Genomic DNA, 16596 nt, shown 5'->3' with positions numbered 1-16596 from the left:
GGAATTACTGATGCTGATTTTGGCTACTTTAAAAGGAAACCATTCGTGAAAACAAACAATTAAAAGAAAACGAAGAATAATATGTGAAGGACACAGGCATGGCAGAATCTATAAACTTCAAATATGCTCTGTATTACAGTGGGGTGGGGGGAACCACATGTGGACTACCTATATCCAATAGTTGCTGTCCAGGTAAACTTTCATGTTAAACACTGACCCCAGCATCCCAGGGAAGAATTAAAAATAGATTCGGATTTCCCCACCTCATCAGGATGGTTATGGAAAGTTTTTTAGATGAGTTAGCATTAATATCACACAGACAACATAGTATGAGTAGAATAAATGTTTTTCTTCATTGGAGAAAAAGGCAGAAAACAGAGGTTAAAAGAACATAAGAGTCTTGGCATGGAGATTCCATGTTAGGCAAAATTGTAGAACCTAAAATAATCTCTTAGGATATCCAGGAAGCCTAATATAGAACCTTGGCTGTCAAAGACTCATGGAGAAAACATAGATCAAAGAGAAGATTCTAATGACAAAAAACAGGTAAATGAACTTCTACAAGGCATATTACCTTGGAGAAATTCTTTCAAAAAAATTGCAAAAAAACAGAAAGTCTCTCTTTGGACTTACCAAAATGTACCTGCTATGGGTGTTTGTGCCCCTTCCCCCATATTTGTATTTTAGAGCCCTAACCCCCAATGTGATGTAATATGGAGGTGGGGTCTTTGGGAGGTGATTATGTTTAGATGACGTCATGAGAGTAAAGCCACCATGATGAAATTAGTGCCCTTGTAAGAGGGAGAGACCAGAGCTCTTGTTCTCTCTGTGCCTTGTCAGGATACAGCAAGAAGGTGGATGTCTGCAAACCATGAAAAGAGTCAAATCACCAGACACCAAATCTGGCAGCACCTTGATCTTGGACTTCCCAGTGCCTCCAGAACTGTGAGAAATCAGTATTTGCTGTTGAAGCCACCCAGTCTGTGGTGTTTTGCTGTAGCAGCCTGAGCTAACTAAGACAGTACCTAGACAAGAACTTATTTGCTATTTTTCTATGTCTGATGCTCAAGAACCACATGTATATTGGAGGTGCTTTCTTTCTCATGGATCTACCTGTGGACTGGTAAATAGTGTGGTACAGAACAGTGGTTAAAAGGAGAAGCTCTAGAGTCAGAGGTACCTGGGTTCAAATTCTGTCTCTGTTACTTTCTCAGGCAGAGTTTCAAACTATAACAAAACCAACAACAAAAAAGTACTTTTAAAATCAACGGTAAACAGTTGGTCAATGTCCTCTCTGACCACACCACACACAAGCTCACGGTCATAAGGTTGGCCTGAAATAACCTTAGACTGCCAAAACCTATCTCTACCTAATTTTTAATGCTGCACAGAATTTCACTTAATTGCATCATCTTTAATTTTGTATATGAAAAACAAGTTGTAGTGAATCTTCTTATAAGTATATTCTTACACATTTGATTAATCTCTTTAGGGTAAGAAAAGTTGCTAGAATGAAGGTATGTACACTCTAAGTTTTGCTATACAATGCCAAATTATGAGGAGAGGAATTTTAAAGAAATGACAAAATACGAAGATAGCATATTCAAATCAAGTTTTCCTGTGTGGAAAGTCCAGTGTTTCAACTGGGAGACAGCTAGAACCTAATATATCTGATCACATTTAGTCTTAATGACTAAGTAGCATCTCTACATATTTTCTTACAACATTAACAAAAGTAACTTGGAAAGACCACAATAATCTATGCACATTTAAGGCATAGGCTGAGAATTCTGAAAATACTTTTTGAACATCTAACACTAATAGGTTGGGCTACTTTGCCCAAATGATATGCATACACTCTCCCCAATCATATAAAAATACCTTCTGAATTTGAGTTTAATACATTGAACCAAAAATCATCACGTAATTTGTGACCACTGATTAGACAACAACAGAACTTTTATATACTGTACCCCTATGGTACAGTCTATTTTGATTATACATAAAGATACAGATATAGATACATTACTGTCCACAAACCCAACGTAACCCTGGGCCAAGTGAGCAATAATAGACATGCATGGGATGGGTGAGTAGGGGGCAATGGAAGAAAGACTGACATTTTGGTCTGTATTTCTACATTATCTCAAGTGTCCATAATTTAGATATTCACATACTACATGTGCTATTAAAAGAAAAGACAATATTCCAATACCATGACACTGGTAAAAATGAGGCTGACTTTGATTTGCTGTTAGGAATTGAATATTTAATTTATGAAATTCTAACCCCCAGTTTTATGGTATTAGGAGGTGCCTTTCAGGGGTGATTAGGTCATGAGGGTAGAGCCCTCACGAGTGAGATTAAAGTCTTATAAAAGAGATCCCAGAGTGCTCTCTTGCCCTCTCTCCACCATGTAAGGATACAAGATCCACAACCTGGAAGAAGGCTCTCACCAGAATCCAGCCATGCTGGCACCCTGATGTTGGGCTTCCAAACTCCAGAACTGTGAGAAAAAAAATTTCTGTTGTTTATAAGCCATCCAGTCTACAGTATTCTGTTTTAGAAAACTGAAGTAAGAAAGTTGCTAATATGAAAAGATACGTGAAGTGAAAAAAAAAAACAAGTTTCAGAAATATATATAAAAGATGATCCAGTTCTGTGTAAAACAAATTTCTAGAAAGATAAATGTGGTGGACTGTATTTTCTAAAAATGGCCACAGCAGTATTTCTAACCATACATGCTCTTCCAGAATCTTGCCAACCCCCATCAAGAGGTGGAGTCTCTTAACTCAAATAGTTTAAAATTAATTTAAATTAAAATTAATTAATGAAAATTAACTCAAAATAGATTAAAGACTTGAATATATGACCTGAAACCATAAAATTCCTAAAAAAATTACACAGGTGGTAAGTAAGCTTCCTGGCATTAATCATGGTGATGAGTTTTTCAATCTGACTCCAAAAGCATAGGTAACAGAAGCAAAAATAAGTAAGTGAGTAAAATGATTATAAATCAATAAAAAATTATAAATAAATAAATAAATAAATAAGTGAGACTACATCAAACTAAAAAGCTTCTGCATAGCAAAGAAAAGGTAACTTAACTGAATGGGAGAAGATACTTGCGACTCACGTATCAGATAAGGGGTTAATATCCAAAATATATAAAGGGTTCATACAATTCAATAACCAGAAAAACCCCAAACAATCTGATTAAGAAATGAGCAGAAGATCTCAAGAGACACTCTTCCAAAAGAGCCATACAGATGGCCTACAGGTACATGAAGAGATGCTCAACATCACTAATCATTAGGGAAATGCAAATCAAAACCACAATGAGGTATCACCTCACATCTGTTAGAATGACTACTGTCAAAAAGACAAGAAATAACAAGTATTGGCGAGGATGTGAAGAAAAGGGAAACTTTGTGCAGTTGGTAGAAATGTACATTGGTGCAGTCACTATGACAGACAATATAGAGATTCCTTAAAAAAATTAAAAATAGAGCTGCTATATGATCCAGCAATTCCACTTCTGGGTATTTACCTGAAAACAGAAACACTAATTTGAAAAGATACATGCATTTCCATGTTCACTGCAGCATTATTTTCAATAGCCAAGATATGGAAACAACCTAAACGTCCGTTGAGGAATGAACAGATGAAGATGTGGTATGTACACATACAATGGAATTATTATTCGGCCTTAAGAACGAACAAAATCTTGCCTTATGCTACAACATGGATGGACCTTCAGGGAATTATGCTAAGTGAAATAAGTCAAACAGAGAAAAGAAAAATACTGTATGATCTCATTTATATGTGGAATTTAAAACAACAACAAAAGATCAAGCTCGAAGATACAGAGAAGAAACTGGTGGTTGCCAGAGGTGGTGGACTGCTGGTGAATGAAATGGGTGAAGGGGATCAAAATGTACAAACTTTCAGTTATAAAATAAGTCGTGGGGATATAATGTACAGTACACATTATATATACAGTATACAGTATGGTGATGATAGTTAACAATACTATATTGCATATTTGAAAGTTGCTGAAAGAGTAAATCTTAGAAGTTCTTATCACAAGAAAAAAAACTGTGTATAGTGACGAGTGTTACTTAGACTTACTGTGGTGATCATTTCCCAATATATACACGTTGTACACCTGAAACTAATGTTATTTGTCAATTATGCCTCAATTTTAAAAAAGAAGTGGAATCTATGCCCCCTCCTCTTGAAGCTGAGCAGGCTTCAGCCAAAAGTATAGCTTAGATGTGTGTATGTGATTTCTTAAGCGAGGTCACCAAAAGTATCCAGCTGCTGCCTGGTTCTCTCCCTCCCTCTTCCTCTCTTAGGATGGATGCTTTCCCCCTGGAACCAAGCCACTGCACTGAGAGGGAGCCAAGCAGCCGTATGAAGAGCCATATGTAGAATTCTGCTGACAGTACTAGGTACGGTTTCAGCCACTAGATAGCATCAAACAGTGAGTGAGCAAGCCTCCAGATGCTTCCTGCTTCCAGCCTCTGAATCTTGCAGCTAAGAATCCAGACATTACACAGCAGACAAGCCATCTCCACTGTGCTTTATATGAACTCCAGTCACATAATTTGTCAACTTAATTAAAAGGCTATTATGCCATTAAGTTTTGGGGTAATCTGTTATACACTCATAATAACTGGAATATAAAAGAAACTGAGTAACTTATAATCAGTAAAATGGCAATGAGAGGCGGAGGAACATAGGAGATTTTTACTTTTCCCTTTCCACACTTAGTACTGCTTGAATTTTGTGCCATGAGGACATTCAATAGTTATTTTATCTTTAAAATAAAATATAACCTCATTTCTGTGAAAATAAAGGAAAACCAGGAGGCCAGAAGGGGGAGCTGTCACACAGTACCACTTAATGTCAATTATGAGAATGGTCAATCATAGACTTAATCATCAAAAGGAGAGAATCATCAATTTACAGGTTCCAACAGGAAAAGAGGTACATTGCATTTCCTGTAAGAAATCAACTACCCCAGCAACTCAGCCAATGAAAAACGATCATCACCCTGAACTCTCATTTTTCTCCAGTGGGCTTTTGTTCAAAACAATCCCTTCCAACTTGCCTCTTTTTTCTTTATAAAATGGCATCCCTCTCTTCTTTAACTGTTGGACTTGTTTGCATGGTTTTTTGCTGTGGCTTGTTGTCCTAAACTGCAATTCTCTGCTATTCCCAAATAAACCCATTCTTGCTAGTAAAATAACTGACTTTTCTTTTTTTTTTTATTACGGTATAGTCAGTTACAATGTGTCAATATCTGGTGTACAGCACAATGTCCCAGTCATGTATATATATATACATATATTCATTTTCATAAAAGATTATTACAAGATATTGAATATAGTTCCCTGTGCTATGCAGAGGAAATTTGTTTTTTTAAACATATTTTTATATATGGTGGCTAACATTTGCAAATTTCAAACTCCCAAATGTATCCCTTCCCACCCCATTTCACCTGGTAGCCGTAAGACTGTTTACTATGTCTGCAAGTCTGTTTCTATTTTGTAGATGAGTTCATTAGTGCTCTCTTTTTTTCTTTTTTCAGATTCCACATATGAGTGATATCATATAGTATTTTTCTTTCTCTTTCTGGCTTACTTCACTCAGAATGATTAATCTCTAGGTCCATCCATGTTGCTGCAAATGGCATTATTTCATTCTTTTTTTTTTTTTTTACAGCTGAGTAGTATTCCATCGTATAAATATACCACAATTTCTTTATCCAGTCATCTGTTGGTGGACATTTAGATTGCTTCCATGCCTTGGCTATTGTAAATAGTGCTGCTATGAACATTGGGGTGCATGTATCTTTTTGAATTAAGGTTCCCTCTGGATATATGCCCAGGAGTAGGATTGCTGGATCATATGTTAAATATATTTTTAATTTTTTGAGGAATCTCCATACTGTTTACCATAATGGCTGCACCTGACTGTTTTATTTTCAAGGCCAACACTTCCTAATTTGTAAAATCAACTGTACCGTTAATCACAGAAGGACTATCTAGTCTTCCAGTGCCTAGGTGATACTGATAAAAAGTATTAAGACTTGAAAGAAGAAAGCCCACTAAAATTTCCTTTATTGACTAAAATAAAAACCAAAAGTTAATCACATGAATTAAAAAGGCTTTGTAGCAACATGGAAAACGCTAAATATTATTAAATTAGGGAAATACATATATATATGTATCTCATAGTCCATACATGTTTATTTGTTAGAAAGATCTGTGAAGGTGCACACCAAATTCATCTAGGGAAGTAGGAATAAGTCAAATATAGAGAATTGAGTGAGGAATTTACTTCACATGTATTTTTTTTGAAAGAACATTTATTATTTATATCAATAATTAAACATTTTACAACAGTATAAATTAATAGGAAAAGATACTAGCAGTAGATATATTTTCTGGGTAGGGAAGTTTCTCAAGAAACTTCAGGCATACATCTTCCAGGAAAAGGCCAATAACAGGTCTTACTTAGAGTGACTTATTTAAGATCAGTAGACATTAGTCACAATTTACAAGGCCTTAAGACTTCTAAGAGGAATATGACCAATGATCTCCCAGATCACAGGCTTATAGTACTTTAATACGAAAACAAATTTAAGTAAAGATGTAGAAGTTTCACTTACACTGTTTAGATCAGAGCTGAAATACAGAGCTCAACAAACAATAAAGGATTATCTGCATCCCAAATCTTAGGTTACAACAGAGAACAGGAAAAACACAAAGCATAATTTAAGTTCACATTTCTAAATCCACCTGTTCTCTCCTTCTGGAACTCCTATCATTAACAGAAGAAACTGTATATCAAGAGATAGTCAAGGAGAGCAGGAGGCGACAAAAGTCACAAGGGAGCAGAAGAGGCTAAAAATAGAATAATTCTGCAAATGGCTCCAATGGGAATTGAAAAAAATCCCCCTTCAGACTGTCTTTACGGATGTTAGGAAGTATGAATGATTTAGAAAAAACCGAAACAACTAGGTACACTAGTTATAACGAAATACCTCCCCCTGTTTAAAAAAAAAAAAAAAAAAGAACACTATCCTCAGAGGAGGCACACAAAAAAAAGCTAAACAACTTAAAAGAATGATTTATAATTAGATTATGAATTTTGTGTTGGCATCTTTCTACATATGTTGTAGTATTCTACTATTATATCAGTAAAAATCCATATTTATCAATGGGTATATTCCCATATTTAGTCAAGTAATGAAACAGAGAATTCAATGTAACATGATAGGATACCTGATTTTAATTGAAAAGGACTCATTGTATATTCTTATTCACCTCTTTAAAAAGTCTCATTAGCCAGTATTTAATAAGTAAAGCATTAAAGTTCTAATTAGAATATTAGACTAGGATACATGAATGTCTGAAATGTCAGATAGCGCCTCCATTTTTTAATGTTTCTGAACATTTCAGAGACAAACAGAACTCAGCAAATACAAAATCTGGCAAACAAAACCTGGCAAACATGCACCTGGCAAAATACAACTGCATTAAGAACAGTCTAGTATTTGTGTAACCCAAGGATGCAATTAAATCATAGGAAGGAGATATGCCAAGAAAGCAAGTAAAGCTTTGTCATGAGCACCCCAAGATGGGCATTCTTTGTACTGCAGTCTTATAACCTTAAACTGAAACACTGTTTATCATGTATCATTAAAACACTCCTATAATAATACAACCAGAGATATATTCATTTGTTTTAAAAGCCCTTATTGCAGATATACAATAAAGTGAATGAAGGAAAGAAGTTCAGTTATGCACACATCAAGTATAAGCTGTCTACTATTTGTCCAAATGGAGATGTTGTATCAACAGCTGGATATACAAAAGTCTGGAATTCAGGAGCAGCAGCTTGGGCCAGTTTTGCAGCATGGGTTCATTCTGGCATTAACACTCCCGTTCATCTTATTCATTTTCTAGGTTGTCCAATGTTAAGTCACATAATACTCTGTTAATACGTCCTTTTCTGCTTAAATCAGCTAGAACTTCTATTATTTACAATGAAGAAACCTTAACTGATATCATTACTAAATCAGGAAAAGAAATTAGTTTTAAATTTTCAAGGAACAGAAGTTTATTAAAGTGGAAAGGAACTTACGGTAAAAATCTTAACTATTCCTAAGCTCAAACAGGCAAAGCCTGTTTCCAGAGAACAGAACTGCAACCTAGCATACAACTAATCAACAAACCATAAATAATCTGCATTAAAATCTTCAAGTTTCCCCAGGTTTTTACTTGCTATTAGCATTTTAAATTCTCAGGAATTGACAATACTCTACACTACAAGAAAACCCAATTTTACTACATGAGGTCAAAAATAACAAAAATTTCAAATCAGAACTTGAAGTTAATGAGATGTTACACTATTACAAAGATGAATTAAATGTCCATTTAAAAAAAAAAAGAGACTAAATCTCTGCTCTGTCATCATACTATAACACAATATTATTAATGTATCTATGAATTTCCTGAGCATGCAGACATCTAAATTCTGTTAGTTATAACTAACACAGAGAAGTTATAGTCAGATAAACTGCTTTTAAGATATAGGCTGTGGAGTTAGAATCCCACAGAGCAATAAGATAACAGGTACTGAGAAAAAAAGGTCCTCTGAAGTACCTTTGAAGAGTCGAAAATAATGAATGCACGAGAGGTAGAAAAGCCTAGTATATCATAAAAGAATACTGATGACATTTAAGTGAAAAAATTGAGTTTTTGTTAGACTACTTTTTACTGATTATAAAATTTATTATCACAGAAAATGCAGGAAACTATAAAAGAGAAGTCTCAATATTCTACAATCCAGAGATAACCACTTTTAACATTCTGGTGTATTTTCTTCTAGTCTTTTTTCCTGTGTACAAATATATATAAGGTATATGTGTGTGTACACACAAAATTATACTCAATGCCATTTGTATATCCTATTTTCTTTCATTTCATATGACATGAATTTCTCTTGTGTTATTAAATATTTTTCAAAGAATTATTTTAAACATCTGTATACGATTTTATCGCATGAATGTGTCATGATATAACCACTGCCTTACTAGGTGACATTTGGGTTGCTTATAACTTTTTATTATTATAAATAATGCTAAAGTAAATAGCAGTATTCATAAATCTTTGAATTTCTGAATTTAGAGACTATATCAAAAGCTACTTTAGAAAAAAATGTTTAAAAAGCACTTAAATAGCAAAAAGTAGATATGATCCAAAAATGCTGCTTGATTCTGAATTTAAATAAGAAATGCAGATGAAATAAAAATTCAAAAGCACAATTCAATTTAAACAAATGTCTATCAAACCTAACCAGCAAGTTTCCTTAGTGAATTAAATGAGTTTCTCCTCAATACTATTATCAGCATGTTATACACAGCAGATCACCCAACAGTAATTTACATTGTGTGAAAATGTCCAGCACACACTAAAGAATATGGACTTTTAAAGGATTTGTAAAAATCTAAAATATATTTTCACATAATTACAAAATATTTCAAACTAAGATTGCTATAAATAATGTTTTATCAAGCATGAATTAATGTGCCCACTAAAAAAGGAGAAAAAAAGCTAAACATGGCTTTCCTGACAATCTATCAAAGAGAACAGAAATATACAGGGAATCATAAAAAGTAGGGCTTAGTTTTAGCCATCTCTAAAAAAAGCAGCAGAGCTAACAAAATAAAGCATGATACTGTTAGAAACAAAAAATACTGTAGTGAGAAATAAAAAGGTAGTAATCCTTATTAAAAACTAGTATCCTGGATCACTTATATGTGGAATCAAAAAAATACAACAAACTAGTGAGTATGACAAAAAAAAAAAAACAACAAGCAGATTCACAGATACAGAGAACAAATTAGTGGTTATGGGAGGGGCAGGGCAATATACGGGTGGGAGAGTTGGAGGCACAAACTACTGAGTGTAAGATAGGTTCAAGGATGTATTTTAGAATATGAGGAATATGGCCAACATTTGTAATAACTGTAAATGGAAAGTAACCTTTAAATTGTATAAAAAATTTTTTAATTAAAAAAAAAAAGTACAATGTTGATGCCCACTCCCAACAACACACACAAAAACCACTAAGGAAATTTACCACAAGTAAGTTACATGTCTAATTTTTGTTTCAAATATCACATTTAATTTGAAAAAGAAATCTGCCTTATGTTTGACTGAATTAAGACATAAAAACTATCAGCTCTTAAACTTCATAAACAAACAGGAGAAAATATTTTCTAAACTATCCTTTACTCAAACTAATCTATTTTTACATCAAGTTATCAGAGATATGGCATTCCCATTATATTTCTATACTCACAAGAGTCATAGTTAATCTATAAGTTCTTAGTTTATTGCTATCCTCTCTAAAGCATTCTTAAGGATCATAAGTCCTAGTATATGCTGACTCTCAAAGGAATACCACTCACCGTCAATGCACTTCTAATGACTATGTATCAACACTGAATAAGCAGAAAACCTGCTTATTAACTACCAACAATTCAAATAATTGAGCAGCTCTTTGTACCTGCCTTTATTAACTGGCCTATAATAATACACCCCTGTACAAGAGTACTTTAAAACAACAAAATGTGTTACAATGTACAACATGACAATATACAGCTGACCCTTGAACGATGAATGAGGGAGTTAGGGACACCAACCCTCCATACAGTGGAAACTCTGCATGTAACTATAAAGTAACTATACCTAACTATAAAGTCAGCACTCTGTGTACATAGTCCCTTCGAATCAACAGAATTCTACACCCTCAGGTTAAACCAATCACAGATTGTTCAGTACTGTAGAATTTACTATTGAAAAAAATCCACATATAAATGGACCCTCAGAGTTCAAACCCATGTTGTTTAAGGGTCAATTGTACTTTATTTATTGTGAATAATGGTCAAATTTCTCCTTTTGAACATAAAAAGTATAAAGTATAGTACATAAACAGCCCTGTATTTAAGCTTATAGACTAGTAAAGTCTTTAAAAACCTACAATTCAAATTTCACTACACTCAATTCAATAAAGCTATCCAAAACCTGTTGTTCAGAAATCTGCCTCTGTCAAATAGTTGAATTGGATTTGAAAATGATCTTTACAGAGACTTCTGTTATGCCATTTGTTGGAGTAAGATTTGAACTATATCATAACAGGAACTATGACTTCATAGCAGATTATCAGGTAAACAAGCTCCATATAGCCCAAGACTATATGCATTAATACAGAACAGAAGAGTCTGTACACAAATGTGTGCTATCCACCTATAATGGTGAATTTCATCAACAAAAATTTATCATAAATAAAGACAGCAATTTGTTTTTATCTCTAATGAAAAAGCTGGTATCAAGTATCTTAACCATTATGACTTATACCACTGCGGAATTTCAATTATGAAGTAACTTTTAGTGCCCATCAAATGTAAATCTTCCAATAACCAACATTCTCCCCAAAATAGGATAGAGGGGTACAGTTCAGTTCTGAATAGGACTGTCCTGTTCATCTCACCAGATTGATCAGCCTTCTCATCGCATGTTCATGAGAGCAAACACATTCACAGGGGTCGAATCCACCTTCTGCCATGATTACCCAGCTTGATTTAACTTGACTGTTTAAATCTAGGAGGAAGGAAAAAATATTTTAAGACTATTATTCAGAGTTACTCTTTCTCTTAAGCTATAAATAATTCATGTATGTATAGATTTACAATTGTTCTTTTAAACTAAGTATAGTTCAATTTATTAATAACGTATCTATGAGTTTATTACTAATCTTACATGAATTATGAACTATACAAATGACTGGATACCACTTCTGTCATCAGACTGATTTCCTGTAAGTGTAAATGTCTTCAGACACTCTACACTGGACTCACCTGTGAAGCTGGTGATACTTGAGCACTATTCTGCTTGCTTACTTAATTCTTTAACTTAGTTAGCCTCACCACTGCTATGGACTGAATGTTTGTGTCCCTCATAAAATTCATATGATGAAGCCTTAATCACCAAGGGGATGGTATTTGGAGGTAGAGCCTTTGGGAAGTAATTAGGTCATAAGAGTGGAGCCCTTATGAATGGGATTAGTGCCCTTAAAGAAGAGACATGCTATCTCTCTCTCCACTACGTGAAGATACAACAAGAAGGCAGCCATCTACAAACTAAGAAGAGGTCTCTCACCAGACACTGAATCTGCCCGCAACTTGATCAAGGAACTCCCAGAATCCAGAGCTGTGAAAATAAACATTTCTTGTTTAATTTACACAGTCTGTGCCATTTTACCACAGCAGCCTAAGCTGACTATGGTACCTCTGCAGCCTTTATATCCTACCAAGAAGGCCAGCTGAAAGAAAAAAAAATCAGTTATCTAAAATGCTACCAATGCTGGGGGTGGGGGGTCCATGAATTAACATGACAAGGATAGCTGGGAAGATTCTCAATAAGAATAATGAGTAACAAGATGGAGTACTAGTGATACTTAAGATGGAACTGACAGATCAATGGAACTCATAAATTAATTTAAGGGAACTTCACTCATTCAAAAAGTATTAGCACCTGTGCTGGGCATCAGCCACACAAAAGTGAGCAAAAACTTATATAGTCCTTACTTACCCTAAAGGGTGGTAAGATTCTAATGGTGGAGATAAACATTAATCTAAGTATTTTAAAAATTATAAATACAAACCTGTAACTGCTATAAAGACAAATGAACCAAAAAACTAGAAAAGATAACACAGAGAATGAGAGAAAATACTTGCAAATCATATTTCTTATAATGGTTTACTCTCCAGACTATATAAAGAACCCCTCTAACTCAATAACAAAAACAATCCAATTTAAAAGGGACTTAAACAGACATTTCTCCAAAGATATGCAAACAGCCAATAAGCACAAGAAAAAACGTTCAATGTCATTAGTGAAATACAAAAAAACCCCCAAAAAACCCACAATGAAATGCCACCTCACACCTATTAGGATGACTATAATTTGAAAAATGGAAATAAGTGACATGAAGAAATTAGGAACCTCCTAAATGGCCTCTCTGGAAAACCATTTGGTGGGTCCTCAAAAAGTTAAATATACAATTATCAATTACATTTGGAATTTGACTCAGCAATTCCATTTCTAGGTATTTATCTCCAAAGATTTGAAAACAGGAACTCAAATAGATACTTGTATGCTAAATGTTCATAAGAAAATTATTTACAAGAGCCAAAAAGTAGAAAGAACCCATGTGTCCAACTACTGATGAACAAAAAGTGGTATATACTTCAATGGAATATTACTCAGTCATAAAGAGTAATAAAGTTCTTCTGTATAGCACAGGGAACTATATTCAATATCCTGTAGTAACCTATAATGAAAAAGAATACAAAAAGGAATATATGTATGTATAACTGTATATGTATGTATATATATGACTGAAACATTATGCTGTACACCAGAAATTGATGCAACACTGTAAACTGACTATACTTCAATTAAAAAAAAAAAGTTCTGATACATAGATGAACCCTGAAAACATTATGCTAAATGTCAAACACAGAAGGACGAATATTGTATGATTCCACTTACGTGAAATTTCTAGAATAGGGAAATTCATATAGACAGAAAATAGAATGGTAATTGCCAGGATGTGGGGAAGAGAGGAATGGGGAATTATTGCTTAATGAGTACAGAGTTTGTTTGGTGTGATAAAGTTTTAGAAATAGACAGTGGAGATAGGTGCACAACATTGTAAATGTAAAGCCATTAAATTGTACATTTTAAAAATTGTTAAAATGGCAAAATTTGCAGGGGGTGTAGCTCAGTGGTAGAGCACTATGCTTAGCATGCACGAGGTCCTGGGTTCAATCCCCAGTACCTCCATTTAAATAAATAAATAAACAAACCTAATTATCTCCCCCTACAAAAAGAAAAAAATTTTAACAAAAAAAAGGGGCAAAATTTGTTATGCATATTTTACTACAATTAAAAAAAAAATTGTGGTTCCCCAGGACTAGGGGGCTTGGAATGAAGTGGAGAGTGACTGCTAATTGGTGCATTCTGGGTGAAGATAATGTTCTAAAATTGAATATGGTAATGGTCACACAACTCCATGAATATGCTAAAAACCATTGCACTGTACACCTTAAATGGTGCATTGTGTGGTATGTGAATTGTATCTCAATAAAGCTGTTACTTCAAAAAAAGATAAATGGTGCTTAGAGAGCATAATCTGGTTCTAAACTTATCTAGGGAGTCAGGAAGACTTAACGAAAGAAGTTAACTCTGAGTTGAAAGTGGATGGATTCACTAGAATACAACAGGGTGAAGTAGAAGGTATGGGGATTGAGAGCTGCAGGCATTCTAGACACAAATTGAAGAGCAGTGTGAAGACTGTAGGGAGTAAGATTATGACCTGATGAAGGAACTGAAAGAAAGCCATGATGTGCTGGGATCCAGACAGCAGAAGAGTAGTCTGAAATGAGATCAGAAAGGTCAGGGGGCCAGGCCACACAGGGTCTTCTAGGCCATGTTCAAGACTAGGTCTTCAAAGAGCAATGTGAAGTCCATAAGGGTTTTTATGCCTGTGTATTTTTAAAAGATCGCCTTGGCTGCACTATGGAAAACTGATAGTAGAGAAGCTAGAGTCAACATAAAGAGACAAGTCAAAATGTTTCTTTCATTAATTAACTCAGTAATCATGATGTCCATTACAGAAATACATAGGTTTGATGACAGCCTATCAAATCACTAGGCAGGAGACAAATTATTCCACAAACAATGTTGGGAACAGCTGACTCCCTACCTTCATTCCTTACACCAAAACAAATTCTAGATGCATGAGTGATTTAACTTTTCAAAATGCAGCCACATGTAGAAATAGTCAGCTAGAGCAATAGATTAGAACATAATGTTGACAAACTGATCCATGATTTTACCAGAATTTAGAATATGATGAAGATGCCATTTTAAACCATGGACTACCTAAGTAGGATAAACGATAGAACTGTCTATTTTTTTTAATTAAGGTATGATGCATACATAGAGGACTGGAAGAATATACATCAAACCTAATTAAGTGGTTAGCTCTGGGGAAGAGAATATAATTTTGGAGACAGACTTTCCATAAGGAAAAAAGGGATCAGACTGTGCTGGGTGTGGACATAACACAAGTGTCCACTTACAAATACTGATCCTTCTTTCCTCCCTATCACTGCCTTGCCAGGCCGATAAAATGTGAGTTGAAATTAAATGATATAGTACTAAGCTTTTTAAAAATGAAATTCAAATACTAAAATACCCAGTATCAATCCAGTTAATGTAGCGCCTCAAGACGAAAATGCTAAGAAAATATAAGCAAACAGATTTTTACAAAGGAGACTTGTGTTTATCACCCATAAAAATTGTAGAACAGCTATTTTTAAGTCTCTTTTTAATCCATTTGATTTACAAAACTAGATTCCACCACCACTTCTCCCACCCCCCCAAAAAAAAACAGAGCTTGGAGGCAGGAATCTATGTTAATCATCAGCCATAGTAATTAATAAATTTTTACTGAAATTTGAATGTTTATTTTCTCTGTATCTACACATGAAAGAAACATATAAATCAACTAGAATTTTAAAAGTATGTTGCTCTTAATTAGCCTCCAGTAAAATGAAAAAATGTGTTTATAAATAGGACATTCCTCAAAAGTGCTAGGTTTCTGTGGAAATTTCTACATGAGCTGTTTTAAATTGAGTTGTTTTAGATACTATTCAGTTTTCAGTTAATAGTTTCCACTTTAAAATTACTTGGTTTGGTTTGGTTTTGTTTTTAAATAGAATGGAAATAGTTCTCTGTTGGCCCAGACCTCAAAACAAGTGTCAACACACAGCAGCACACTAGAGCAAAAAACTTAACCATCCCACCCCACATTTAGATTCCTTGGTGTCCAGAGACATTAAGAAGTTGCTCTATCCTGGGCAAGACAGAATCTGGTAAATCAGCCTAGAAGAGGCCTTGGATAGAAAGTAATTTAAAGCAATGCTTTTGCCTTTCATGTTTCACAGGAGTTGTTCAGCTCCTCAATATATAACCCTAATGTGAGAATAATGCTAAATAATGTTTAAGTCATGGGCTTGACCCTTGAAGACAACCAACTTTACTCCAACTGGTCACAAAGGGCCTAGTTGTAAAAATAAGAATAGTGCACTGAAAAAGTTCAAAATAATCTAGGGGAGGAGAGAGGAAGTAAATACAGTCAGAGAAGAAATAAAATTGGCCATAAGCTGAAGCTGAGTGATAGGTACTGGGGAGTCTGTACAATTCTACAATTCACTTTTTTATATTTTAACACTTTCCACAATCAAGGGTTTAATTTATATATTAGTAATTTCCTATTATAGTTAATACTTGTGATAGCAATCTGACTCTGGGCATAAATTAAGAAACAGTTTACAGGTGACTTTTTATGCAGTATAAAGGACAAAACGCATCTAAAGCTCTCACACTATCCCCTGCTAAACTCTTTGCACAGAAAAGCAGTAAAATAATCCACCCTCTCTGTTGG

General features: G+C 34.4%; 1 protein-coding gene across 3 annotated transcripts in view; it reads right to left on the bottom strand.

Annotated features, from left to right (window-relative positions):
- Positions 1 to 16596, bottom strand: part of SMIM14 (small integral membrane protein 14) — a 55002-nt gene that overhangs the window by 19408 nt on the left and 18998 nt on the right. Inside the window, exons 1-2 of one of the 3 annotated variants that reach the window (XM_064487339.1) lie at positions 12240 to 12259; positions 11572 to 11681 (exon numbers count right to left, since the gene is read on the bottom strand). In XM_064487339.1, the coding sequence (XP_064343409.1) occupies positions 11572 to 11646 (75 nt within the window). In that variant the 5' untranslated portion in view covers positions 11647 to 11681; positions 12240 to 12259. Of the gene's footprint in view, positions 1 to 11571; positions 11682 to 12239; positions 12291 to 16596 lie in introns of those variants that run through there. The other 2 variants (XM_064487342.1, XM_010980379.3) reach the window with 2 other exon arrangements.

Source organism: Camelus dromedarius, chromosome 1 (assembly GCF_036321535.1).
Source record: "Camelus dromedarius isolate mCamDro1 chromosome 1, mCamDro1.pat, whole genome shotgun sequence".
In the NCBI taxonomy this organism is placed as follows: domain Eukaryota; kingdom Metazoa; phylum Chordata; class Mammalia; order Artiodactyla; family Camelidae; genus Camelus; species Camelus dromedarius.
Note: the sequence above shows the minus strand (reverse complement) of the source record. Positions and strands in the feature narration are given on the sequence as shown.